The sequence below is a fragment of the Notamacropus eugenii genome, chromosome 5, assembly GCF_028372415.1.
Source record: "Notamacropus eugenii isolate mMacEug1 chromosome 5, mMacEug1.pri_v2, whole genome shotgun sequence".
NCBI classification, from domain to species: Eukaryota; Metazoa; Chordata; class Mammalia; order Diprotodontia; family Macropodidae; genus Notamacropus; species Notamacropus eugenii.
Window position 1 is genome coordinate 172,307,405 of NC_092876.1, and position 25,039 is coordinate 172,332,443.

General features: G+C 40.9%; 1 protein-coding gene across 4 annotated transcripts in view; it reads left to right on the forward strand.

Annotated features, from left to right (window-relative positions):
* PKNOX2 (PBX/knotted 1 homeobox 2) overlaps nucleotides 1–25,039 on the forward strand; it is a 341,067-nt gene that overhangs the window by 216,444 nt on the left and 99,584 nt on the right. For 3 of the 4 annotated variants that reach the window (XM_072611458.1, XM_072611459.1, XM_072611460.1), the window contains one exon: nucleotides 19,295–19,403. The exons of the other annotated variant lie outside the window; for it this stretch is intronic. In XM_072611458.1, the coding sequence (XP_072467559.1) occupies nucleotides 19,317–19,403 (87 nt within the window). In that variant the 5' untranslated portion in view covers nucleotides 19,295–19,316. The remainder of the gene's footprint in view (nucleotides 1–19,294; nucleotides 19,404–25,039) is intronic. 4 annotated transcript variants of the gene reach the window in all.

Genomic DNA, 25,039 nt, shown 5'->3' on the forward strand with positions numbered 1-25,039 from the left:
GGAAAACTAGCCTTACTTTCATCAGTTTAAGGAACTGTAGTATTGCTTCCACCACGGCCAGTTCTTTCCGTACTGGAGGGTTTAGCTCATCTCAGCCAAGTTGCTTGAATTTGTCCTTGACAACTTGATACTCTGAAACTATGCCTTGCTTCTCTTTGGTCTTAACTCCTTGATGGCTATTTTTGTTCTGTCCTTTCCAATCTAATGCTCATTCTTGTTGCCAAAAAAAAAAAATGAGAAGCAGAAGCAGAAATAAGTAATTCTGCATACTCCCTGTGGTTGGTTATCATTTTCTGATACATCTGAAGCCATGGTTTTTGTGTAGCTTTTGTGTTATATTTTTTTTGTTTGTTTTTCCCTTTTAATCTTCCTTTCTTTAGTATAGTTAAAGTGGTGTGTAGAAGCTCAGAGTCAGGGAACCCCTGATCCACTGATTTTTTTTCCCCCAAATTCAGTTGATGAAATCACAGAAGAGACAAGGCATCAGCAGGTTAAGTAAAGTACCAAAGACCTTGCCTAAACTCTGTTACTGCCTTGGGAGGTGGGATGTTTTCCCTGTCAGAATCAAAAGGCATATTTGTCATTGGCCAACAGAAGATGGACCACACCCCTGGTAGCCTTTAAAAAGCTTGTCAGCTCTTGTCAAAGTTGAGACAGGGGTAGTTTTGTAGAGTAGAGGGTAGACAGCTACAGAGGGGAACCCAATTTTTGACAGGCAATCCAGATTTTACATTTTTCCTTGAACCTCTACAAGAAGGCAAGAGGGTAAAAAAGGGATTTCTCTCTCTCTTCATCCCTGCCTCTTTCCTCCAAAAGCCATATTTTGCATCAGAGCTGCTCTTATACCAAAGAAGACACTGAATTCAGTAAAGGAACAGAGAGAAGTAGAATCAATGAGGGGAATCCCCAAGAGGTGGCATCCCTGAGAAGAAAAAGCTCCAGCTAATGGATTCAAGAAAGAGTTAGCCTTTGCAATTAGTAGTTGAGCCAGAGGAACAAGAAGGCTTAAGGAACCTACCTAAATGATCTGGCCAACAGAGATGCTGTGCCATAGGGGTAGCGAGTGATGATGCAATATGACCATACCACAAAAAACAAAAGGATGTTGGGGTCCTGCAGTGCTGTAGACATAAGTTATCTTGGCAACAGATGTTCCCTCTGTGTGTGCCTCTACCAGCGTGCTCTGTTTTTGCCCATTCTTCCCACCGGTGTTATGTGCATTTGTGAAAGAATATGTTTAAGAATTATGTTGTGGGTGCATGGTGTGGTGTTTTATAGTTATTGTTTGTATTATGCCATCTTAATAAATGATCTTACTTTCAGTTACTTATATCTATTAGCTGACTGTGGGGCTTATCCGGTTTCATTGTGGGTACCCTAAACCCTTACAGTGATCCATTGGAAAAATTCTATTTGGCATTTTCTTTCTTGGATATGATGGTTTTACCAGGGGTCCAGAGGAGAAAAATTAGCATTTTTGTTGTGTTTTCAGACAGTATATTTTTCAAATCAAACCAGTTTCTATGAGAAAACTTTTGTGTGGTTGAATGCTTATGTACTCATCTTTGTGATTTTACTTTGCCTATTACGAACATGGAAAATAATGAGCAGTATAGATGTATTCCTAGGATACACTGTAGATCATCTATGTTGATTTTTGCTTTACTTTTCAGAAAATCTAGACTACTTGTTTTATAATGGCATAAAGATTTTGATGGTGTAATGATCTCTAGTAATCAACCCTAAGTCTTTAATTCCTTTTTAGTAGTCCTATACTTCTTTGGGGCTTTTCTGGGTTTGTTTGATTTATTTTTAAGATAACTTGCTTATCCCCTTGAGTGATAAGTTCTAACCTCCACCTTGAATTCCCTACAGTACTATTGCAGAGGTCTGCTGGAGAAAATTGTGGGTCCCTGTGTGCATGTATACATACATACATACATACATACATACATACATACATAGGAAATGAGCATTGATTCTTCCCTTGAAAGTAAGATGTGACTTCCAGTCAATCTCAGGTTCCTGTTGGATTCCTTATTGGGAGCCCAATTCTCCTGTAAGAGGAGAAGCTCATTTTTTTCCCTATCTTTTTTTATTGTCTTTGGTTTGTGGCAGTCCTTTGCAAGTATCATGATAAAGTAGCTTTGAAAGTTTTATAAAATGATGACTTTCTTAATTGGCATGACTATGTTTTTAGAGGTAAATGTGGCCTCCAGTCTTCATTGGTTATGACAGGCCTAGACCCTAATGGAAAACTTAATTTTTGGATTTTCTAAAACTGTGCCTCATGGACTTTGCTAATACTTTTCATTGTAAGGAACTAGGAGAGGACATTCAATAGAACTATTCTTGAGCCTTCTCAAGCTACTACTTTGCCCATCTCCCCAAGATTCCTCTCTTTTCTGTCTCACCAATCAGTTCTTCTCGGTGAGAGTCTGACCCACAATAGAGTTTCCCATTGGTATTTTCACCTTTTAAAAGATGAAATTATCGTTTAGCAAGTCAAGAAGTCATTGGTTGCTCTGCTTTTGGCAGAGAGTACTCCAGCAGATGCCTGGATAATTGAAACCTCCTTTTGTTACCATATCAAGCCTCTGGTCTAGCCTTGTGGTCAGTTTGCTGAACTTCTCCTTGAGTTCCTCTTTCTTTCTACGTGATCTGCAGTGTTCTTCAAACAACAAATATTCTGATACCTTTCTCCGTGTTTTGCTTATTCACAGTTCATCACTTCATCAATGTCTTCCCATGTTTTTCTGAGCTCCTGAAAAAATAATTGATCTATCATAATTTGTTTAGTGATTATTCAAGTAATGAATACTCACTTTTGTTTCCAGTATTTTCCTACCACAAAAACTGCTGGTTTGGGTATTTCAGTAGAGTGGGGCCTTTTTTTCCTGTCTTTGAACTTCTTTGTAGGGGATGAGATTTATAAAGAGAGAAGGGATATTGTTCAATGGGAAGGATGATACTCCAGTCCAGAGGAAAAGACAACACACAGCAAAGGCTTGGAACAGTTGCGTTTCTTACTCAAGTTTTTGTGAAGCTCAGAGTCAATTAGGAATGTATTCAGAGCTCTACCCTTCTTTGTCAGTAGTTGCCTTTCCTTCCCTCTATCCCTCTATAGCATGACCATATATCCTTTTCCCCAGTAAGCTCTCCTTCAGCCAATCCAGGGAATTCAAGGAAAAAGAACCAGATTTTCCTGACTCCTTCCCTCTGAGCTCAGTCAGTGTTGGGAACAAAGGGGCTTAGATTCCTTTAGGGGGAGCCTCTCTCCCACTGATTACCAATTTTAACACTGAAGATCTTATATGCTAATGTGCTATTGAACCTGGACTGGGCCCTGGTTTACTCCCACCATCATCTCCACCTGAGAATGCGTCACTGAGTCATGCTGGAAAGCTCTCATCTGGACAAGTATCTGCAGCTGTGTTCCAACCCACGTCACCATCCTTTCCTCAGTCCTGCCAGCACCTGTAGTGTTCTCTGAGCTGCCTTCATATGCATTTTGAGATCAGGCCTTCATTTTTAATCCCTCTTTATCCATTTTTGACCCCTGAGGGTCCTCCCATTTTCCTTATAACTCACTCTTTAGACTCATGGTCAACATAACTAAGGGGCCTTGGAATATGCAGTTCTTTTCTCTCTATGTCCTTCTCCCCAACCCCCTCCAACCAATCAGTCAAATTACCTTGTTGGTAAAATGAGGAGCTAGAGGAACTCTAATTTTTCTTTTCAAGATCTAATGGTTTAATTCTAGATCTTTATTGAGCACCAGGTGATTTTCCTCCTGTAAAATAAGGATGATAATATTTGCTCTATCTGCCTCACAGAGTTGTTGTCAGGAAGATGCATCGTAAACTTTAAAGTGCTCTACAAGTACAAGCTTGTGGGGGTAATTGGGTAGTAAAGTGTCTAGCGTGCCAGGTGTGGAGTCAGGAAGACTTATCCTCCTGAGTTCAAATCTGGCTTCAGACATTTATAGCTATGTGACCCTGGGTAAGCTGTTTAGCACTGTTTGCCTTAGTTTCCACATCTGTAAAATGGACTGGAAAAGGAGATGGCAAACCACTCCCAGATCTTTGCCAAGAAAACCCCAAGTGGAATCATAAAGAGTCAGACATGACTGAAATGGTGGAACAGAAAATATAAATGCCTAAGTTGGGACCAATGTGGGCTAGGGGTGGAGAAATATGAAGAATAAGATATGGTCCCCAACCTAAAATCTTCTAATCCTTTTGGGTTGATAGAACATGTATGTATGAAAATATAATTAACAATATAGGGCCACACAGAACTTCCCAGATGAATAGCACAGATAGTAAGTACTTTCTAGAGATGTAACATCAGGATTGTAGATTTAAAGTGGAATGACATTAGAGGTCATCTAGTTCAACTACCACATTTTACAGATGAAAAATGGAGGATTCTAGAGATCAAGGGACTTGCTAAATATTATTATTCAGGTATGAAATGGATGGAAGAGCCAGATTGTGAGCAAGGATCCTCCATTTCTAAATCCATTGCTCTCCCCTTTGCATCTGTTCATGTGAGGGCAGAGGGGGGAAATGTCACTGAAGACTCAGGACATTAGCAAATACTTTACAGAAGAAATGGAATTTGAACTGAACACTGAAGGATGTTTTGAGTTTAGATAGACAGCCAGGAGTAAGGAGGCTATTCTAGATAGGAAAAGGACATCCTTGAGGTTGACAGAGAAATCACAGGAATGCTACAGGTGGGAAATTGAGCCCAGAAAGGGTCTAACTCCCTGAACCACGAACCAGAGAAAAACAAGATAGGGTGATGTGTGGCTGGGCTGAATCTGATGCCATTTTGGAGACAGGCAAAGTACTTAATGATAGAAGAGGATTCTAGGAGTCTCAGAAAGAGTTAACTTCATCCTTAAATCTGTCTCAAATAAAATAGGCTACAGTAAATGTTTTTTGATAATGAGAAAGATGGTATTAGACATAAGTTCTGAAGCATTGCCGGCCAATAAAAGCAGAATTGGACCTGGAATCAGAGGGATATGAATTCAAGTCCTAGTTCGGTTCTTTATAATCTCTGAGATTTTGGCCTAGTCACTTACCTCTCTGGATCTCAGTTTTCTCATCTGTGAAATGAGGGGGTTAGACAACGTGACCTCTGAGGTCCCTTCCAGCTCGAAATCTCTGGTTCTATGAAAATCTCTAGGCAGTGAAGGATTGCAGAGAGAGTTTAACTCCCTGGGTGAAAATGGACTCGATTTCAGCTTTCAAGGCCTTTTCTCTTTACCTTCTCCTACACCTTCTCCTGCTAATTCCCTCCTCTTCCTTCAGCTTGGCTCACATAGCTGTGGCCTCAGCCCTCCCTCTCCCTTTCTGCATCTCCATTATTCCCTTAAGTCTCCTGTTCCTGCCTCCTCTCCTAACCCCCTGAGAAGAGGAACCTTCCCTGCAGCTTTTAGGTGAAAGAAAGCAAGAGGAGGGAGTGTAGGGCAGGTATGGCAAAATGGGGAGGTGTGAGGATGTAGCTGTTGAGAAGGTAGCTAGCTGCCCTGCCCCTTTCTGGCTAGGGGATTTTGGATTCTGATTCCCGGGTGTCTGAGTTGTTTGTCTGTCTCTGCTGAGTTGCGAGCCTCAGGGGTGAGGGCCGGTGTTGTTTTCTCGGCACGGTTCCCATGCACTGTGTCTGCTGTCAGCTTTCAGCAAATAATAATAAACCTGGGAATCAGGGCTGTCGTGGGGGATTTCAGTCCCCGGGTTCATTTTTAGATTTGTTTCTCACTGTGTGTACAGACAATAGAACACATGATGGTGTCCCACATCCCTCAGGAGATGGGGAACAGGGACCCTGGGGCTCCCAGACGCCCTGGCAATCTACCCAGTCTGTCATTACCAAAGGAGAGCTGGAGACTCTTTTCTGCCCCACCTCCCTTACTGTCACCCCCGATGGGGGAAAAAAAGAATGAAAGAAAGAAAAACAGAATGAAATGAAGGCAGTAAGTCCCTCCCCTATCTTGCGCTCCCTTTTCTTGCCCCTCCACTCTTATTCATTTTCTGTTTACGCAGAGGAAGAACAGGGTTTCTTCCCCTCTCACCTATAGTCTCTAGGCTCTTAGAATCATAGATAAAGAACAGGAAGAGACCTCAGGGTTTGACTCATCCCCTTCCCTCATTTTACAAATGAGGAAATTGAGCCCCAAAGAGTCTGAGTGACTTGTCCAGGGTAATAAGTTAGTAAATAGCAGAGTTGGAATACAAACCCAGGTCCTCTGAACCTAAATCCATGTTATTTGGAGGATGGGCTGGACAGAGGACTACAGGCAACTCAGCACTGCTGATAACAAATGGGGGTTGCAGTAGCTGCTGTGCCATGCTGTGGGTTCAGCACAGGGACAAAGCAGGCAGGGCCAGAGGTCAGGCTAACTAGGACCCTTTGGGCAACTGTATAGCCTAGCTCCATCAAAGTAGTGATTGCTAGAGCCAGGCCTTTTTCCTTTGGTACCGAGACAGAAGAAGGGGTCTACTTAAAAAGATGAAAAGCTAGGAATGGGAGGCATTCCTGTCAAAAGGGCTAGACTTCTGGGTTGATCTGAGGATTGGGAATTTCGAGTTCAGGGGAGAAGTCATCTCTAGAGCCTTTTTCCAGGGCATGGAGAGGTTATCACAGTCCACCTCCTGCTGCCAGGTGGGATAGAGCCCAAAGGCTCCATCTGAAAGGAACACTAAGGCTTCCTTTCAATTTTTTGTTTTGTTTAAAGGAACCAAGGGGGAAAAAATGCCAAGTTGTTAAGTGCTTAAAGAGGAGATGAGAATCTTCATCAAAATGCTAAAAGCTGGAGGGGGAAAGTAATGTGAAAACTCTTGCCTGCTATTTATGGGATTGATTCTCAGATCAAGAAGAAGCAAGCAGTTGGATGAAAGAAATTATTGTTAAGCTCCTCAGTAGGAAGATCTAATGGACAATTGCCGCTATCAGGGGGAATTAAATTGCTGTTTCAGTTTGTAAAATATATCAGCTGCTTTTTGAAGCCAGAAAAGGTGTATGACAGCTCAGGCAGGGAGGAGAAAGGGCCAGGCAACTGGGTCCTGTGGGAACTGGGGATGGGGAGGGGTAGGGGCAGGGCAGGAAATGGAAAGTGGTGGAGGGGGATTAGAGGACTGAGCTCCTCAACCCATTGCCATATCCAGAGATTGCAGATGTGCAAGGAACAGAATCATTTCAGAAGTTGATGAAGATGATGAGGTGACAAGAATTCTACTGGGCCTTGTCACATGTGGAAGTCTGGGTGTTTGGATAAAGGCAGATGGGGGTTACACTGACTTCTGATAGGCCATCCCTCCTATACTCTGGTAGGGAGGAGTCACCTCATACAACACTGCTTAACTAAGTAGGATTTTCTCATGGAAAGGTGTCTATATGGTATTACTTGAGATTCAAAGACTTCGGTGTCTTCTGACTTGTCAAGATGGCGCATGGTTCATCAACCCTTATCCACACCCCTATCTTGAAAGTTGCTATTAATAGTTCGCATTTATGTTACACTTTATGGTTTATAACATGCTTTTCTATATATAAAATCTCACTTAATTCTTGCAATAACCCGATGAGGTAGGTACTATTAATCTCCCTATTTCACAGGTGAGTAACTGGAGGATGAGATAGGTTAAGTGAATTGCCCAGAGTCACCCAACTTGTGTCTGTGGTCCAAGGGTATCTCATGCTTTAGCCAATGTCATGCTGCCTCTGTGTCTTGCTTGATAACTGAGAGGTGGCAGTGGAGACTAGGATCAGGAAACGACTCCTCTCCCCTCTTCTTGCATCCAAACTTCAGAAGCAGGTTCCCTTTTCAGTAATTATAGAAATATTTTCTTTACTTAGCCAAACACGCAGAGCAATAAGAGGGAAAATGGACCATTGTCCTGGACTCACACTGAATAGTTTGTTGTTCTGTGTACAGGATGAAAAAGAAAATTGGTTGAGGATGGTGGGAATAAAGATGACTACAGGGAAAGTGAAGGAGGTGGAGGCCCCCAGGACTGAACTATTCACACTCCTCTTTGGACTGAACTATTCAGAATCCTCTTTGGGGTCATACTTTGGTCCCCCTCCCATTCCTTTTCCATGGAATGGGGAACTTGTGCAGAAAGAAAGGGGGAAGAGATTGAGGTCTTCAAGGGAGGGCAAAATAGAAGGCTTTAACAGGAGGTCAAGCTTGTCTCTTCTCTGACCAGAGGCGAGGCAGGACGATCACAGGGCACTGCTTGGTAGCACTTCTTTAGGAGCCTGCCTACCAGATAAAGGGTAACTAGTGTGAGAAATGAGGCATGATGGGAGGAGCCTAGGGGTCCTATGTGTCCAGGCCTGCTCTTACCTACATTATCCCTTTGTTCTAGTAAATACATTGATGGCCAAGATTATCTCCTTTTTGTTTTTGTTTCCCCAGAATCTAGCATATATACTACCTAGGATATAACATGATTATTTATGCTTATAGATTAATTGCCTGGGCTTAGAGTTTACAATGACCAAACATTATCTTCTTGGGGACCCAGGGCACAAGGATGGTTATGGGGAATAGATTGAAGGAGGGAGGCAAGCCAGGCAAAGTCCTATTGCTTGGGTCCAAGGACCTTACTTGTAAGGCTGGTCTTGAGGGTAGGACTTGTCTTTTACCTCTTTTTGTATAACCAGAGGGTTTAACACAGTGCCTGGCACATAGTAGGTTCTTAATAAATTTTGATTGAATAATATTGATTGGCTGTAGGAGAGGTTATCTACCCTGGAAGATTCAGCCTTCAGGGATCACTGAGATGCTTTCTGCCAAACTGAATGCTTGGTAGGGCCCAGTCAGTTAATAAAACCATTAAGTTGTGACAGGCCTAGGAGTATAATCAAGGGACTTTGCAGTCTCCTTTGGCTTAACAACCTCCAAAGCATACGGTGGACAGGGAGGGGATGAGAAATCTAAATGCAGATGCCGCCTCGGTGAACTCCTAACTCTCTGTTCCCCAGAGTCCCACTGAAAATCAGCTCTGGCTCAGTTTTCAGGATTTCTACTACTCTAGGGGCCAGGAAGCAGCTGCCAGTGTTACTATCTCTGGTCTTGGGCTGAAGTATTTCCATTCTTTAGTTCCCCTCCCCTGTAACACATGAAAGCTTTCTCCAGGTCCTTAGTAGGGTTGGGAGAGAGAGGAGACACAGGAAAGGGAATGGACCAGTCCTTACCTTGTTATAGGATCCTAGGATTTATTGTTAGAAGGGACCTTAAAAATCACCTAATCTAACCTTCTCCCTCATTTTACACTTAAGGAAACTGAGACTCAGAAAAGGAAAATGATTTGTCCAAGGTCACAGACATATTAAACAGCTGAATCAGTCCCGAATGTGGAATCAGGTCTCTGGCAACATGGTTTTACTGGGAAGATCACTGGGTTTGGAGCTTGTTCTGAATCCAGGCTCTGCTCTGTCACTGTGTGACCTTGAGCAGATCACTTCCCTCTGAATGTTGCTTTCTTCTTTTATAAATAAGGAGATCAGACACAATAATCTAAACTCTCTTAGAGCTCTAAATTCAGGGATCCTTACTGTACATGTTGTGTTCTTTCTATTCTGCTGAAAAATCTGTGTCCTTACTGCCAACTCAGGGTATGTGATTTTTCTTAAAAAAATTTTTTAAGCTAGTTAACCTATGAGAATATATCTTTATTCATGTCTAACCCTATCTCAGTGTCCATCTCTCCTCCAGGCTCCTATGTGCCCTTTAGCCAGTGGCTCACCTGTGTAACTCTGGCCAAGTCACTTAACCCCTGCCTCAGTTTCCTCAACTGTAAGATGAGGACAATGAATGTACAAACCTCCTTGTTGGGGTTGTATCAGATAAAATCATATTCATTTAAAAAAGATATTTTCTTGTGTAGTACATGACACATAGTAGGCACTATAGAAATGCTTATTCCTTTCCTTTCCATTTGTTCTGTGTAGTCCCAGTGCCCCCATTTGTTGGGTCTCAGTGACCATTTAAAGTTGCACCAAACTCAGCTCTCCATTCTACTTGATTCTCAGCCTTGCTGGTTTTGTAGCAGAGCCGTGTGTGTGTGTGTGTGTGTGTGTGTGTGTGTGTGTGTGTGTGTGTGTATGTGTGTGTGTGCATGCGCCTGCGTGCCCGCATTTCTTTAGATAAATCCACAGAGTCACATGAAATCGGTGACAGGTTGACACCGTTATTTCAAGATTCATCGCTCTAAGTTGCCAGCAGTGGAGACCTAGCCAACTCCTTCCCACCAACAACACTTTTTGCTAGGCATAATTTATAGCACTAGGGTGAATTTGTTTCCAAAAAGATGAATATCACACTATCAGCAACAGCTGCCTCTCATTTGTATTTGTTTTTATATTTGACTTGAAGTCCAATTCTCCATACACATCAGAAGCTGTAAATCCTGAGGCGAATGATTACAAGATTTAGTAAACAGGTTATATTATATAATGCAATTAAAACAGGGCTCTGTGGTGCCACCTGCTGGCGTCGGGCTGGCGTCGGGCTGGAGTCGGCAGTTTGGCCTGGCATTCTCCACTGATTTAAAATAAATGGGATTGCACCAAGGTTGAGACAGCTGCTCCAGGGGGAGAAGTTGAAGCCAGTCAGGTTACTAAAGCTAGGGGGAGGGCAGTTGCTCTCTCCAGCTGAATTTTCTGTATTATTTCAACCCCCCACGAATCTGTCTAGACTTCAGAGCTTGCCCCTGTAGGGGGGAGGGCCATAGCTAGGGAGTTAGAGGGCGTCTGGGTGGGGAGGTGAGCCTGACTTTAAAGGGGTCACCTGACTATTCCTTTCTGTCCTTCTTTCCCACCCCCACCCCCTCACTGTGGGAGAGGAGGAGCTCAGAGTTTCTAGACTTGGGAAGGAAGCTTCCCTAATCTCTCCTTAAAAATATGCCAGGCTCTAGTGAACTAGGATGGACTTTAGATATAATCTATTCTACCTCTCTCATTTTACCTCTAAGGAAACTGAGGTTCAGAAGTGGAGAGTGATACTATCACTTATTTCATGGTCTAGTTTAAAGGTAGGAGAAATATGAGAAATATTGCATTGGCCAGTGAAAACTTGTCCATGAACAGTTTTCTGTTCCTCTGTCTTTGTGCATGTTTCATCCATCTCACTTTCATTGTCCCTGTCTTGATTTTTTTTGTCCCTAATCCTGCCCCCATGCCCTGTTTCTCTGACCATCTCTGTCCCCTCTTCCTCTTCTTCTCTCTCTGCCTTTTCCTTTTTTTTCTCCTTTTCTTCCTCTAACTACCAGTCAGATCTGGGTTTCAGACCCAGCTGCACTGCTTACTAGTGTTGGTGTCTTGAGCAAGTCCCCTAAATTCTCTGAGTCTCATTTTCATCCCCTGTACAATGACGATAATTTCTGCCCTACATCAACAACATTCTCATAAGGATAGCAAGTGGGATCATGAATATGAAGGTATTTTGTAACTGTAAAGCATGTAAAAATGTGGGCTATGACCAGACATATTTGTCTTTCTCACCCTCTTTCTCTCACTGTCTGTGCTGTTCATCGGTCTATCCCGCCCAGCTGATGTTCACATAGTCACACCCCATGAAGATTCCTTCTAATAGCTCCTCTTGGTGAGCCAAACAGACTATGAGGGTCACAAAGTTTCCAGTAAGTCAGACAAATTATGAGGGTCATGAAATTTCCATCAAAAGTGGGATTATATGGCTTCATTTAGGCCTTGTGGTACGGAGTTGGAGAGAGGTTTCTTAAGATTAAGTCCCAAGCCCTGGGCTTCAATTCAGCCTACTCAAGGGAAAAGAGTCTCAAACTTGATCCCCTTCCCTAGTCCTCTGGGACTATATTCTGACAATGATCAGGTGAATGGGGCTCTATGGCCTGGTAGATTTCAGTCTCTCCAAGGAGTTACCCAGTCGTAATCAGAGATTCTGGACCCCAGAAAGTCACTGGCAACTTAGGGAAGTAAGAGACTATCAGTCTGGTTGAGAAGCAGGGCTCTGTCAGGATCAGAGCACTTTCTTGCTTCAGGCTTCCCCAGCATCATTTTCCTCAAACTTAGGTGAATAGGTCAGGAACAGAAGAAGAGTTGTGTTCCCTGCCTTGTTCCTTTCCTGCAAGCTCAAAGTATTGCTTAGCTCCAGTTGTACTGGGGATCAGGATATAACAGGAGAATTGAAGGCTGGCATGGCCAGCTCGCTGGAGAGCTCCCAATTAGGCTTTGTTTCTCATCCTTGAGCCCAAAGCCCCCAACTCCAACACCCCTGGCCCAATTACTGCTGGACAGCATTAACCCCTTGGTGCCCTAAGCTGTTAATGGAATGTTAATTGGCCTAATGGGTTTCATGTCAACAAGTCCTAATGAGCTCTCCTCCTAACAAGCTTGTTATTTTTCTGGACCCATTTGTCAGTGCATATGTGCATGTGCGTCTAGTTCTGTGCTGTGGACCTGGCTGACCATGGCTGTAGAGAAGTAGTAAGGGGAGGGAGGAGAGAGAGAGATAGCCAGGCAGGGGGAGGGGGGGAGAAATAGAAAGAATTAGGTCTCTGGGCTGCCCAAGTTCTACTGCCTAGAGGAGAATGCTATTCCTCTACCCTCACCATGAGGATAGATCATGAGGATGTCTAATGTATCATTAAGAAAAAAATATTTCTTTGTAGAAATAATAGCATGAGGGTTTATCATTTCTTCTAACTCATTGGTATATTCAGTATTTAAAAGTCACATTTCATTTTTAATATAACTTTTAACAGATCCTATGGCACAGTAGAAAGCATACTGGCTCTGGAGTCTGAGGATCTGAGTTCAAATCCTTCCTTTGCCTATATGACCTTGAGCCAGTCCCTTGAATTTCTGAACCTCAGTTTCCTCATCCTGAAATGAATAGATTTCACCCTTTCATCATTAGCTTTAGCCTGTAATGTGGCCTCATCATGGGTCAGAGGTGGCCTTGGGTTTGTGAAGACCCTATCAGCACAGCACAAGCTTTGGCAGGTTCTGTTCATCTCAAAAGACATTAATTACAGGGTGTAGATGGACTGTATGTGTGTCTGTTGTCTGACAATCAGTGTGGGTGAGTTCAGAAATCATCATCCAAGGTTGGCCATTAGGTGATCCACCAAGGGTATCTACTAAGGCACGGAGGTTTTTAATCCTCAGCGAAGCAATCCCCTTTGCTGAAGAAATCATAGATATTTTGAAATAAAGTATGGTAAAATATTTGCAATCCTTTAATATATGTATATTTTTCATTATGCTAAATTGTTTCTCTCATGTCTTCCATTTATAGATTTGCCTGCTGTCCTTTGAGCATCTGGTAAACATATCTTGGGGGTGGGGAGGAAAGCATGGAGGCTAGATACCTTCCCAGCATAAGCTAGTAAACTTCTTAATTTTTTTTATATTTTGACCTTAATAAACATAAAAAGGTGCCACTACAGAAAAAATGTATATAAAGCTATGAATTTCTATCATGCATGACTTTTTTCTTTTGAATATAGAATAAATTCAATATGGAACTTTCAAAGCTGACCTATTTGTTATATCATTCTATTTGGCCTCTACTTTTTAGTACTTCTGCAATCTTCTTTTTCTTTTTGGGCTATCTTATACTTACCTTCCCCCACCAGAAACTGGAAGAAAAAAGGAAAGGAAAGGAAAAGAAAACTCATTAAGTAAATATACATATACATATTCATACGTCCTTCATTGACTTTATCTGAAAATTTATGTTTTATTCAGGATTTGAAACATATCCCCCTCCTTATCAGGAGGTGATAGCATGCCCATCATCTATCTTCATCATCTGTTCTTTGCATTGATCAAAGTTCTTAAGTCTTTCAATGCTATTTTTCTTTATAACATTGTCATTGTGTGGTTCTGCTCACTTCACTCTGAATCAGTTCATATATGTCTTCCCAGGTTTCAAGAAAGCTGTCCCTTTTGTCATTTCATTTAGTGGAGCAGTATTCCATTACATCCAGCTAATCTCCTAGTTGATGGGCACGACCTTAGTTTCCAATTCTTTGCTACTATAAATATTTTTATACATATCGATCTTTTTTCTCTTTCTTTGATCTCTTTGGAGTACGGTTTTACTTAGTAGTTTTGCTGGATCAAAGGGTATGCACAGTTGACATAGATCCAAATTGCTTTCCTGAATGGCTGGACTAAATCACATCTCCATCAAGAGTGCTTTGATAAACTGTTATGGTCAGGAGACTTGAGCAGAGTGCTAACGGGCAGAGGTTCTGCCTGCTACCTAGAAAGGCACAAAGTACAAGTTCCTACCTTGATCTGGACATAGTCTGGCATTATGGGTGGCAGAGTTTTCTGAAGTTTATCTAGCCCATTTCCACAATCATCAGTCATCTCCAGGAAGTACAGCTCAACTCATCATAGTTTTCAAAATATTAACCACTCTTTCAGATATCTCTTTATTATCTGGAATGAGTGGAAAGCAGTTAGAAGTCATGCTTCCCTCTTGGAAGAAAGGTGAGGGACTAAAGACTCAGAATGTTGTACACTTTTTCAGACATTGTAGTGACTGTCAGCTTTGCTTAATTTTGTTGTAGCTGTAAGGGAGAGTCCTCTGGGAATTACTGGGAAGTCATTGTGTTGTGAAAAAGGAAAAGTATCAATAAAACATTAAAAGAAAACCAAAAACAAGTTGGAAGTCAGAGAATAGACTTTTATATCTGACATAATTTCTTCTCTCTGCAGTAAGTTTCTTCTTTCTCTGCAGCTACCAAGCTTTGTACCAGAGGTGTTTAACCCTTTTGGGGGGGGGGAATCATAGACCCCTTTGGCAGGCTGCTGCAGCCACAGCACCCCTCAAAATAATGTTTTTAATTGCAGAAAATATATAGGATTACAAATAAAAGCAATTATATTGAAATGCAGTTATCAGAATATTAAAAATAAGTTCAGGGACCATGGATTAGAATCCCTGCTCTATAAAATCAGCTTGTGTGTACCTAGATTCTTTCTTAATTATTAGGCAGGTAATTCCTACCCCAAGCCTGAAACCTGAGATTTGGTGAAAGGGATCTTAGCTATCCTTTTCTGGGGTGAAACTAATCTGTTAATGTAAATACGTCTAACCCCAGGGACTATGGCCCATACTCCCTCTTCTGGTGACCACTGGTACTACAGGTTTTTTCTTAGTGCCTCCTCAAGACTGGCTCTCTTAACGGCAAAAACATACACTGGTTCAGCCAAAGGTCACCTTTCCTTTGCTCCCTTACTGCAATCGATAATATCTCTTACATAATTCTTTCTTATGATTTATTTTATTGTTATTATTTGTAGGGAGGGGAGATTCCACACCCATTCCCAATCAGCCTCACTCTTAGGGAGTTCTTTCTGATGTCTAACTTGATTTCCTTCCCTGGAATTCAGGGGCACTCCATTCCATTCTGCTCTTGTCCTCTGTCCTTATGGAGAGCTCTCACTCACCATTACTTACACTTACCAAGCCCTTACTGCTGGGCTTAAAGGGCAGTGGGTTTAAAATAACAAGATCAACGATCTCCTATACTGCCTTTCTTATCTCTTGGTCCTTCATTTTCCTGAGACTATGTCTGGCGTATAAATTTATAGTAAGCACAAAGAGTCACATCTTTTTAAAAGGCATTGTAAAACATGGCACAGCTGATGGAACACTAGACCTAGTCAGGGAGAACTGAGTTCAAGTCTGGCCTCATGTATTGATTAGCTATGACCCATGTCAAGTCATTTACACTCTCCCCCTCAGTTCTCTCATCTGTAAAGTAAGGATCTTAATAGTACCTCGCTCTCAAGGTTGTTGTGCGAGTAAAATGAGATAATATCTGTAAAGCGCTTTGCAAACCTTAACACTATACAAATGCTAGCCATTATTTAAAAATATAGTATAGAGATATCTTTTGGTTTTATATCACTGTCCTTTCCAAATACGTTACTCTCCCCTATAATCCATCACCAGAGAACAATCTCTTCTAACAAAGAATAAAAAAAAAAAAAAGGATAAAAAAAAGCAGGCCATTATAACTAACCAAAACATCAGCTGGGTCTGACGGTGTATGTAATATTCTACACCCATAGACCCCCATCTTCTAGAAAAAGGGGGAGGCTGTTACACAGTATCCAGTTTTGTACGTTTCTGTGTGTATTCTTGTAGTCATTTTGCATATTGTTTTCCTGGATCTGCTTAATTCACTTTGCATCAGTTCATGTAAGTCTTCTCTGTGCTTTTCGGAATTTTTTATATTTATAATTTCTCATTACACAGTAATATTACATGACATCAATGTGCTTCAGTTTGTGTAGCTATTTCCAATTTTGTGGGCATCTATTTTGTTTCTAATGCTTTGATATTTAAAAGAAAAGTGCTTTAAAAATATGTTGCATATGTATATGATACCTGAGTTTCTTTATCATTTTTGATATACTTGGAGTATATCCCTAGCAGTGGAATCTCTGGACATGGTTGCTTTAAAAATAATTTTTTTAGTTGCTTTTAGGTATAATTCCAAATTTCCTCCCAGTATGATTAAGATCAATTCACAGTGCCATCAATAATAATAGTATATCAAGTGTGCCTACCTTTCCATAGCCAACAGGGGGTAGACTCTTGGCCATTTTTGCTCTAGTTCTAGAGTATTCTTTGAGCCATCAAAGATGTGGATCTGGAAGACTGTTTGGGAAATGAAAGAGGGACTAACACAGACCATATAAACTTCTCCATTCCATATGTGCACAGTAAGTTCATAGGAACCCTAGAAATCACCTAGTAAAAATCCCTTCTTTTACATGTGAGGAAATGGAATCTTCAGAAGGTAAATCCTCCAGTCACAGAATTTCAAAGTTGAAAGTGAAGTCAAGGGCTCCCCTAGTCTAACCCATATCTGACAAAGAATCCATTCTACAATACGCCCTGCAAATAGTCATGGAGAGACTCTTGGGAGAGAGAGAACACACTACTTCCTACCGTGGTTTATTCCAGTTTTTGATGGGTCTAGTTGTTAGGCAGGTTTTCTTTATATCAAGCCTCAGTTTTTTTCTTGTCATTGCCTAAAAATTCATTCTAGTTCTACCCTCTGGGGCCAATTTGAAAAAAATCTAATTCCTTTTTCCTATGACAGCCGTTCATATGCATGAACACAACTATCATGTTCCCCTGAAGTCTTTTCTTCTCCAGGCCAAACAACCACAGTTCCTTCAACTAATGCTCATAAGCATGAACCTTTCATCACAAAGTCCTTCACCTTCCCAGTTGCCCGCCTAGACCTCCAGCTTATCAATGTTGATTCTCACATGTGTTAACAAGAACTCCAGATTTGGTGTGACCAGGCCAAAATGTGGCATGTCTGTAATTTTTTATTTCTGGACTCTAGGCCTCTCAAAGCAGCTTAAGACCAGAGGTGAACTTGTCCAATGTTGCATTTCCCAAGCAATAGTCCTTTAGTGTAATAACTCTATTAAGTCCCACTTCTTAAGTCTTTCCTATTCTTCGAACCATAATAGGACGCATTTCCCAACTCAGACTGGGTACATACTGCTGGATATCAGGCAGCAGAATCATTTAGAAGCTCAGGTTACTAATGTTCCCCTTTTCTTCCTGAAAAAGTACAAAATATGTATGTTTTCCCATAAGCCAATATATAAATGCCCCATTGTCTTTTGTGTGAATCTTGCCCCTTCTGTTTCATTAAGGGTATAAATCCATATTACAAGTTCATGCCTCACTTTGCTTTCACAGTTTGGTAAATATGTGGAAGTACTTGGGGGAGAAAGGTACAACCCAAGCATCTCATTATATCTAGGAAAAATGAAAGAGGACAGGCTTTCCATCTGCTATTGGAGAAGGGTGATTTCAGCACAGTACTTTGTTAATGAAGAAGGTATCTCTTGACCCAAAGAACAGTAGGTAAATTGACCAGCTCTACAGTGTGGTTCATAGATTATAGATCACAAGCTAGGCAGAATCTTTGAGATCACCCACTAGAATCTCCTTATTTTTTATTTATTTACTTGTTTTTACAGCTGAGCAAACTAAGGCCCTAGAGGTTACGTATTCTCACACCCCACGGGCAGTCAAGTTGTATAGCCAGCCCTGTGGTTTCCAGTTCTAAATATTTCAGGGTATCTGTTGTGGCCAGCATTCTAATTCCTTGGGTGGCACTGCCAGGCTGGTTTTACTTACAGGGGCTCCCTAGGTGCAACTTACTCACCAGGGACTTGAATTACTAGCTAAGTATACATATATGTTTTTGTACAAATACATACAAACATTCTTGTATACACATATTCAGAGATATACATAAAACAGTAATGAACCTTGAGAGTTATGCCTAGCACAGTCTCTGTCTCTGTCTGTCTGTCTCTCTTTTCCATATTCCCTTCCCAAGGTGAGGTACACCTTCCCCTTTTCTTTCTATGTACTTGAGAAGTTGGGCATTCACCCCAGTCTCTTCATCTGTAAAATGGGGATAATAATACTTGTATTGCCTGCCTCACAGGGTTTGCTCTTGGTCCAGCTGTCTTTCTACTATACTAAACACTTTAGAGGCAGTGGACTATATAAGTACAATTGTTATTATTTTTATAGTTGCTTCCCCACCGCACCCCCCACCGCCCCCCACCATTGTCACTGAAAAATAGCAGTAAGGCCCTGTTCCCTTTGCCCCTCTTCACCAGGGTGTTAATCAAATGTACTTAATTACTGGAGGGGCCCAGAAGGAGTAAGAGAATCTGAGTCATGGAATTCCGGGAAAGGAATAACTAAAAAATTATGTGAGTGAATTCTTCTTCCAGGACATGCCTTAGCCTCCCCTTGGAGAGTAATTGGGAAAGGGTCTGTAAGCATGACAGGGATCAATGCCCCTGGAGGCCTGGGGTGCTGCCCAGAGTCTCCCGTCCCCCATTTCTCTATACTCCCATCAGTCAGACTACAGCCTGTCCCCTCACCCACCCACCAGGCCAGAAAGGCTGATGAACAAAGCATTGCTACTAATGTGCAGCTGCTTTGCATATGATTTGAATATTGTTTATTTCATGTTGAAATTGCATAGCAATCTTCCTTTACCCCACCCTCCACCCCCACTCCTATTTACACACACACACACACACACACACACACACACACACACACACACACACACACGCACGCACACAGAGCTACTGCTCCTTTCATAAAGGACCTCCAGCCACTGCTGGCCAGCCTTGAAAAATGGCTTCTTGGGCTCTGAGGGATCCCCAAGTTCTTGGTGTTGTTAATGGTGTGGCCCATTTCTCCCACCCACAGGTCCTCGATGTGAATCAATCCCATGATGCAACATGCCTCCCCAGCCCCAGCTCTGACAATGATGGCTACGCAGAATGTCCCCCCTCCACCTTACCAGGACACCCCGCAGGTGAGTGTGCAGCTCCTGCCCCTCTCCCCATCTTTGTCCTACTAGAATCAAACATTTGACTGGTGTTTCTGCCACTAAGCAAGAAACAGGTAAAAGGAAGATAGTAACCAGAACGTAAAAAGTGAGACTTCCTAACTTCAAAACAGAAGCATCCAATTAACTATAATACTTAGTATAACACTAGGGCCAAAATCATAGTGTTAGGATTAAACAGAATCAACTGTCTTTCAGCTATTAACTCTTGGCATTCTTCCCATTGTTACTTCCCACTCCCACCTCCCTATATTGTAGATGACTTGGAGTGATTTTGAATCAATAACACTTAAGTTAAAATCCAATCTTGGATATTTCTTAATTTTATAACCATGGGCAAGTCACTCTCTCCTTGAACCTCTATTTCCTCATCTGTAATATGGGTGTAATAATACCATTAATACCTACTCACAGAGTTTTCAAGAAAATCTTATGAGATAATGTGTATAAAACAGTTTGTGAGCATTTAAGTTATTGTCATCTGGACTGAGCAACCTTCTTGCTGTGTAGTTCCATACAGTAAGCTTCCTGGGGACAAGGATCACATGTGATGAAATAACAAGCTCTTGCTGCTTTTGTCTCCTGTTGTTTCTATGGCTACCACCTAAGGACTCAGGAACTCCTTCCAGGGCACAATAGTCTCTAGAGATAGTCCTGCTGTTTTCTATTGGTTCTATATGCCTCCTAAACAGGAAGACATTAAGAAGCAAGACTTAAATCCAACAAAATTTACAGTATATTTGTGAATACTGAGAAAATGATGAGTTACATGGAAACAAGCAATGGTACTAGCAAAGTAACTGAATCCATCTTTGCCCTGTTCTGAAGATATGTGTTGTTAGAACAGGGGTTTTTAACCTTGTTGAGTCAGGTAACCCTTTGTCATTCTGAATGAAGTCTGTGATCTCTTTAGAATGATGTTTTTAAATGTATAAAATATATAGGATTGCAAAGGAAATCAATTATTGAAATACAGTTATCCAAACATGTTAAAAAAAAAAAAAGTTTAAAAGCCCCAGGATAAAAACCCCTATATTAGAGATCCATCAATTCTAGGTTGTTCTACTCAGTCACCCAAATCCAACAGTATTCTGTTTGTTCTCTGCCTTACTGTTTAATAAATCCATCTTTTCTTTTTTTAGCTCAGAAATCACCTCTTCTTATCTCCAGACTCACATTTCTGTCTATCATTATATTCAATTGGTACCTCAACCTTATCGTGTCTAGAACTAATTCATTATCATGTCTTCCACTCCCAAGTAACTCCAACCCTACTTTTCCTGACTCCCATATGTTTGCTAATGGTACTGCCATCTTTCTATTCACACAAAGTCATCCTTCATATACAACAAAACATCATATATAACAACAAGAAGAAAAATATTCAAGGTACATATGCTCTGGGGACTGTTTTTTCCCCACCTCATACTCCTCTTGTATTCTTCAGAGACTGACCCTCTCCACATATATTACTTAGCATTTTGTTTTACCTCTCCTTAATGTACTCTTTTTTGTCTTTTTACAATTAAAGTTTATTTTCAAATGAAGATCTCTTCTCTTTTCCTCCTACCTTTCCTCCCTACCCCCATCGAGAAAGCAAGAAAAACACTACCCATATTACAAACATTTATAGGCAAGCAAAACAAATTCTTGAAATGGCCATGTCCAAAAAAAAATGTCTCAATCTGCATTCTTGTGACCATGGGGAGTAGAGCAGCATATTTCATCATGAGTCCTCTGGAATCATCATTGGCCATTGTGTGAATCTCTCTAAAGTTACTTATCATGGCATGTTATAACTTGAAATTATCTGTATTTCCGTCTTATTCTTCAACTAGATTTTAAGCTTGGTGATGGTAGGGACCATGTCTTAACTGAATTTTGTATTTGTATTTTCCCAGCACCTTGGACAGCAGTGTTCAAATAAGAGGTGCTTAATTAAAGTTTGTTGAATGAATTTCTTATAAAATCTCAACTGTTTTCTATTTGACTTTTTTGTAACCTCCACCCCTTTCCTGGAATTTCCTAAATCTGATACAAGGAGATATATCGACCTTGTTCAAGTGGTCACTGAGAGAAACAGATTGTTGGCCCTGTGCATAGACATTATTCTTTGCTTACGTACCTTGGTTCAAATTCCGTGGGGGCGCCAAGTCAACAAGAAATACAACATCATGATAAAAAAGAACTTTATTGAAGGAGTTAGGCTCACATTTCCAGAATCAGGATGAAGCCCCCAAAAAGACCCTGCAAAAAGATAAATCCATAAAGGATACTTGCAGCATCGGGATAGAGGCTTCAGGAAGCTTAATTAGTATAGTCTCTTTTATTCTGACCACCAGGAAGTATGAAACCCAGAGAGTCAATTAGGTCTCTAACTAGTTCCAGATAACAGAGGTCACCTGGCCATGTTCACACCATTGCCAGAATATATTTCTGCTGACCAGGGTCAGGTAGCCGTCTGACCAAGAGAGACTTTTGTTCAGCCTGGCTCTCTAATTGAAGTCTCCTACACTGCTTCTGTCCCAGGAAATTGGAACTGAACTGGAGATTTGTTAACAGCCTCTGTATTCAGCATATTGTAGTACTTCTTATCCCCAGAGCATGGAAAGACATGGATTGGCCAACTTGAGAAACAAGTAAAATGGATGAAAATAAATTTTCCTGGATAAGGGAAGGCTAGCTGTTCACTATACTTAATACCACAAATAGTTATTTGTTATAGTTATTCTATGGAAACAACAAATAACTAGTGAGTGCACAGGGTACAATAGGAGAGAATCTCCACAGTAGGGATGTCGTTGAGCTATAACTTTGACTTTCCCGGTAGTAAAAGATATAATACTACCATAGAAGTCCTGGACTTCTTGCCTAGAAATTCTTCATGAAATTCACCCTTTATAAGAGAAAAGGATTGGACCATATGATTTCTAAGATCCCTTCACGCTCTGAAATAGTTTGATCCTCTCCAAGAATCAGGGAAGGGGGGGAAGAGATTCACGTTGCTTATGAGAAAAATCACTTAATAAACTTACTCTGTATCTGACATTGTGCTAGGTGCTAGGGATATAAATATAACAAATGATTCCTGCCTTCAAGGAACTTGAACTCTAATGGAAGAGATGACAGGGACATATAGAGATGTATATAGGATAAATATAAAGAGATTAAATACAAACTATTTGGAGAGACAAAGAACCCTAGTAGCTGGGGGGCTCAAGAAATGCTTAACCTAGGAAGTAATGCTTGAGCTGTCTTGAAGGAAGAAGGGGATTCTATGAGACAGAAATGAGAAAGGGATGCAATCCAGTCATGAGAGAAAACCAGTTTAACTGGATCAGAGAGTATAGAAAGGGAGGTAATTGTTTGATAGGTTGTAGCCAGGTTGTGAAGGGTTTTACAAACTAAAAAAAAAAAAGTTTATATTTTATTCTAGTGGCAATAGGAAGCCACTGGTGTTTTATTGAATGGGGGTGAAATGGTCAGAGTTTCACTTAAAAATAATCACTAAGACAACACATGGGAACAGGGAGCCACAAAAGGGAGGTGTGGCTCCTTTTCACATGTACTTATGACTGAGGGTCCATAGCTTTCTCTCACAGTCTTACCATGTCTCTTGCTATCCTGATTCTTTCCTCTCCTTTCTACCATGGGGTCCTATTAGTGAGGCAGGTCAGTCTTCTCCAGTTGGCATTTTCTTCTGTAGTTCAGGAAAGATGCTGCACCACTAGCAACAGAAAGGAGACAGAGAACGAACACTTTGAATTCGGCCCCCTCTCTCAGAGGCTTTCTAAAGATCCTGTCTACGTAGACTTGGGTGAAGCCATAATTGCTTCTTCTCCCTGGACCATTTTATCAATAGGGTACCTTTATCTATGTGTAAGTCAAAACAAGAAAAGGCACTGGGTGCCACTTTGATGACTGTTAGGCACCCTCTTCAGATGGCAAGACATGGTTGGGAGAAGAGAGATGGATTGGGGCAGAATGTAGGGCTAAGCTCTTGAAGGAAATATTCTGTCCCTATAAAGTTTTCTCTCCCAAAGTAATGATTTTATTAATGCCTATGATTCCAGTGTACCACAGACAATATCTTCTCTGCCTTGGCTTCTTCTTTTCTCTGCCTCCTCACTCATTAATTCACCAAGATTACTTACTTACCTCAATAACTCACATTCATATAGTGCTTTAGGTTTGATGAACACTTTTCCTTATACCTCCCTATGAAGAATTCCAGGGGATGATTTATTCCCAATTTACAGATGGTGAAATTGAGACTCTGAAAGGTTAAGTAATTTCCTGAAGTTCACATAACTAGAAAGTGGTAAAAATGAAAATAAAACTCAGATCTCCTAACTGCAAGTTCAGTACTTTTACTATGCCATGCTTTTCCTCCTTGTGCCCACAAATGCTAATTCTCTGCCTTCAATGAACTTACAAGGTCGAAGTTAAAATGCTTTATACATATGAAACAGTTAAATGACAATTCTAGGCAGTATATGATAAAATGCTATGGTGAATGAACCAGACAATCCAACAGGAATCTACAAACTCCTAGAAAGTCATTGAATATTAGAATGGAAGGGAACTCACAGGCTATAATAGTATATCCCATAAGTCAATCATAATCTTGTCAGGAGTATACTAGAGAACTGGTGATGTAGCCCTATCCTGGAGAACTCTAGTGAGAGGAAGCTTCACAATTTTCCAGGGAAATCCACATTTAGACAGCTCTAATTTTTAGGAAATTTTCTTTTTATTAAAACTTAACCTTGCTTCTGTGTGATGTCCACCCATTGACTACATTATGGCCTCTGGGGTCAAACTTAACAAACTGAATTCTTCTTCTATGTGACAATCCATTAAGTCTTTTAAATCCCCCATCATGTTCCTAATTCTGCTCTTTTCTAAGTTAAAACACTCATAATTCCTTCATCCTGTCTTCCTATTGCATGATCTGGAACCCCTTTACCTTCCTAGTTGTCTTACTGTAGACATTCTTTTGTTCATAAATATGTTTCCTAAAATGTAGCATCCAGAATAGAAAAAATTTACTCCATATGTTTTCTGAACCAGCAAAGAAAGTGAAACCATCATGCCTCTAGTCCTGAGACTCTATGCCTCTCTAGATGCACTCTGAGGTCACATGTCCCTTCTGGCTGCCATAGTTACATTGTTGACATGGTTTCAATCCATTAAAACTCCTAGAACTTTTTCCGGTAAACTGGTTAGCCATTCCCCCATCCTCCATTTCCACCTCCCATTTTAGGCTTGTGAAATTTATCTTTTGAGCCCAAGCTTAAGATTTTGTATATATCCCTCTTGAATATAATCTTATTAGATTCATCCCAGTTGTAACCTGTCAGCTTTTTTGAGGATCTTGATTCTGTCATCCACTATATTACCTATCCCTTCTACATTTGTATCATCTGCAAATTAAATGAGAATATCAACAATGTTTTGGGGTTTTTTTCCCCTCCAACTTATTAGATTTTGAATCAGAGAACTCTAGCCCTAACAGTTGTATTTGTGTGACCTTGGGAAAGTTATTTAACCTTTCTGGGCCTCACTTCTTTATTAAAATAATGGGGGTATACTTAATAACT